We start from the raw sequence: 3265 nt of genomic DNA, 5'->3' as shown, positions 1-3265 counted from the left end.
CTTGCCGACACACCTAGTCTCAAGGCTTTCACTCGATCGGATCCAAATTGCAAAATCTTGTAAAAAACCTTCAAACCCTAAAGATCTTGAAGGAAAACCCCAAACCGGTTTTCTTATTTGAGTTCCCCAAAGATCACAACCCAATATTCTCGGTACAACAAACCTAATTGGATGTTATCAATCCTAATCTAGATGACACCCAATCAAAAAATAATTATGTATGGTTTGATTGTGTGTATGCATAGATTGAATTGAAGATGATGAGATGCTTTGGAATCCTGGATTCATGTAGGTTTTACTCACTCTAGAAACCTTACTAGAGAATGATGCATGTATGAAGTATTTATATGCATGAGTGATTTTGGGCAAAAGAAAATGCAAAGGAAGATAGAAAAATATGATTTTTTGAAGAAAAATATCGGATAGGTCGACATATATAGGTTATGTGTCGACCTGTTCGATGCATAGGTCGACCTGTCCAAGGTCGTGTGTCGACCTATGACGGTCATGTGTCGACATATGCGTCGACCTATGTGTTGACCTGAACACTCGGCACATGAAACAGAGGCCACAAGCTTTAATACAACAACATACGTGTCGACCTATAGACTTCATGTGTCGACCTATAGTTTTATGTGTCGACCTGTACTGCTATTTTTCACAAAAAAAAATGATTTTTCATACATGTTTGATGCATGCGACTTTTTTCACATCGTTTCCAAATACTTTTATATTTCCTAATGCTAAGATGTACATAGAGATTCATAGGATACCGTCCAATATACATTTACGCTAAAACATCCTAATTTTGACATCATACAAAACACATCTAACGAAAATTACACTCACACTCTTGATGAAAAGGAAATCTAGCAAGATTCACTCTCAACTTGAAGGATCCCATCCACACATTTTCTAGGGAAATTTGGAGTTTGCGCAAGTTCTTCACCTCCGAGAACCTGACAAAACCAAAACGTTCTTCAAACTTTGAAAGCTTCGAAGGAATGAAAATCTCTCTCACCGAACCGAACCTTTCAAAACACTTGCAAACCAAACCATTCAAAGCTTTAACGCGAAAGTTTAAGACATAAGACAAAGTGAGTTCTTCCGGATGTACATACTTCTTCACGTTATGCATAAAGACACACACACCATATTTTACCTTTCATATCAAAGCTAGTTACTTTACCTTTCATATCATATTCTATAGTTCACTAGCACATTAGAAATAGATAGTTAAATTGTATGCATTTAACTCATAATGTCATCACCGGTTTCATATTTTAACATGGAACACAACATAATTATAATTTGCTACAATACTTTCAAAAGACTATCTTATTTCTCAATAACTTTAATGACTAGACAAATGCAAGTCATACAATACAATGTCTCCAAACATGGTTCTAATACAAAATGAACAAAACGTTTAAAAATCTTCCAAGATTCATATTATTGATGTTTAAAAAAATCATGAGGTTCAAGCAATCTTCAACATATAACTAATCACTTAATAAGCAAGAAACTTTATTTCATCTTCACGCCAAATATCTTCCAAGATTCCATATGATAGTCTTCTCTGGTCATTCCTCCAACCTATTTGTCGACGGAAGACACGAACTTTCGTTGCAGACTGTAAGCTCACCCGAAAAATTGACGCGTTTTTGCAAATCGCGAATATAGTATATTCGAAAACTACCATCTAATAAATCAGTAAGAAGACAATGACATAAGTTCACTACTTCCAAATGTTCCAAGCTATTCAACACATGACACAAACCTGTCATGCTTACCATAACATTTCGAATAATTAATGTCCTTAGATTCGGAATGTATTTAACTATACCTTCAGCTTGACCTTTTTCAAAGGAACATGTAAACTTTAACCTAACGATGTTCTTGCAATATTTTCCAACTACCTCAAAAAAGTTAACATTTTTGAACATTTCGGTAATTGTTATGGACTCAATATTTCTCCATGACCTCATAGCAGTTTCTACTCCAAATTTTGAGATGTTACCTGTTATTGGAAGCACCAGCATTTTAAGATTCGGAGTCCTACACATTAAAGCACACACAATTTAACATATCATACAAAATAAGTACTAGTAGTAAGTTAAAGATAAGTTTAAGATGTTACCTTTCCGCAATCGAGATTAAGTGCGCATTTGTCAAGTAGACATAATAATTAAATATTAAGCAACTTATGTTTTCACCACCCAAACTTGATGCATACTTCAATATTTGAGTCATTTTCTTGCTTGAATGTTCACCAAACCAAGCATATGGTCTCAATGGCAGATCCATGCCTAGTTCATTTAGATCAAGTGTTTTCCAAAGCTCAGGGGCACGACTGGCCACGTTCCAAGCTTTGCAAACCATGGAGGCTTTAGCAAGGTCTGCAACATGAAGAACTGTGAAGATTCTTACCAGAATCTCATAGAACAAGTGATCATTCGAGTAGCTGTTATTCGACTTATTATTCTTCATGATTTAATGGTTCCTGCATGAATTATTATAGAAAAATGAAATCTAAAAGAAAAACAATGCATGTATTGAGTCTAAAGAAAATTGGAACATACCTCTTACTTTTAATCTTGGGTCTTAGTGAAGGAGTTCAGGCTCTCTCAAATAGAGATTGATGATAGACTGAAATGAAATTAAAACTTTGAAAAATATTTATAGAGAAACAAATATCTTAAATTGAAATATATAAATATATATATTCTATAAAGATTTTAATATGTATTATTAATATAAAATTTCTAATACTCTCAATCCATCACTATCATTCATTTGCATTACTTTATAGATGGATAAAATAAAAATCAAATTCTTTATAATATCAAACGTCTAGAATCCTTTTAAACTATTAATATATACAAAACTATATTAAAATTATTACATGACATTAGTCAGTCAACTAAAATAAAAATATATAAAAATATTTGTAATTAACACAGTCATAAATGATAGTTTGAGTCAAAATAAAATAATAAACAGCATATATATATAAAACATAGTTTAAAAACTGAAAATAATTTTTATATAACATCAATTGTATTCTATCCTTAATTTATCATATTGTGATTAAATCTCCATTATGATACAATAAAATATGATTGAATATTTGTGTTGAAATTATTATATTACCATTGCTTATATGTTAAGTTTCATAAAATATATTTTGTGTTTTATAAAGATTGAATTGAATGTAATTTTTAAAAACAATTAAATATTGATTTAGTTGGCTATATATTTAAAA

The 3265-nt window shown here is 31.5% G+C and overlaps 1 protein-coding gene across 2 annotated transcripts; it reads right to left on the bottom strand.

Annotated features, from left to right (window-relative positions):
* Positions 1 to 1323: 1323 nt before the first annotated feature.
* Positions 1324 to 2694, bottom strand: LOC127129181 (F-box/LRR-repeat protein At3g48880). Of its 2 annotated transcripts, none has more exons than XM_051058461.1 (3): positions 2583 to 2694; positions 2141 to 2503; positions 1324 to 2058 (listed from the first exon to the last, which is right to left on the bottom strand). In XM_051058461.1, the coding sequence occupies exons 2-3, from the start codon at positions 2488 to 2490 to the stop codon at positions 1584 to 1586; spliced, it is 825 nt and encodes a 274-aa protein (XP_050914418.1). In that variant the 5' UTR covers positions 2491 to 2503; positions 2583 to 2694; the 3' UTR covers positions 1324 to 1583. The 2 variants fall into 2 exon arrangements, with proteins under 2 accessions (XP_050914418.1, XP_050914419.1); XM_051058462.1 differs by having other exon boundaries at positions 2590 to 2667.
* Between the last annotated feature and the right edge of the window lie 571 nt (positions 2695 to 3265).

The sequence above is a fragment of the Lathyrus oleraceus genome, chromosome 3 (assembly GCF_024323335.1).
Source record: "Lathyrus oleraceus cultivar Zhongwan6 chromosome 3, CAAS_Psat_ZW6_1.0, whole genome shotgun sequence".
In the NCBI taxonomy this organism is placed as follows: Eukaryota; Viridiplantae; Streptophyta; class Magnoliopsida; order Fabales; family Fabaceae; genus Lathyrus; species Lathyrus oleraceus.
This window is presented reverse-complemented; position numbering and strand designations above follow the sequence as displayed.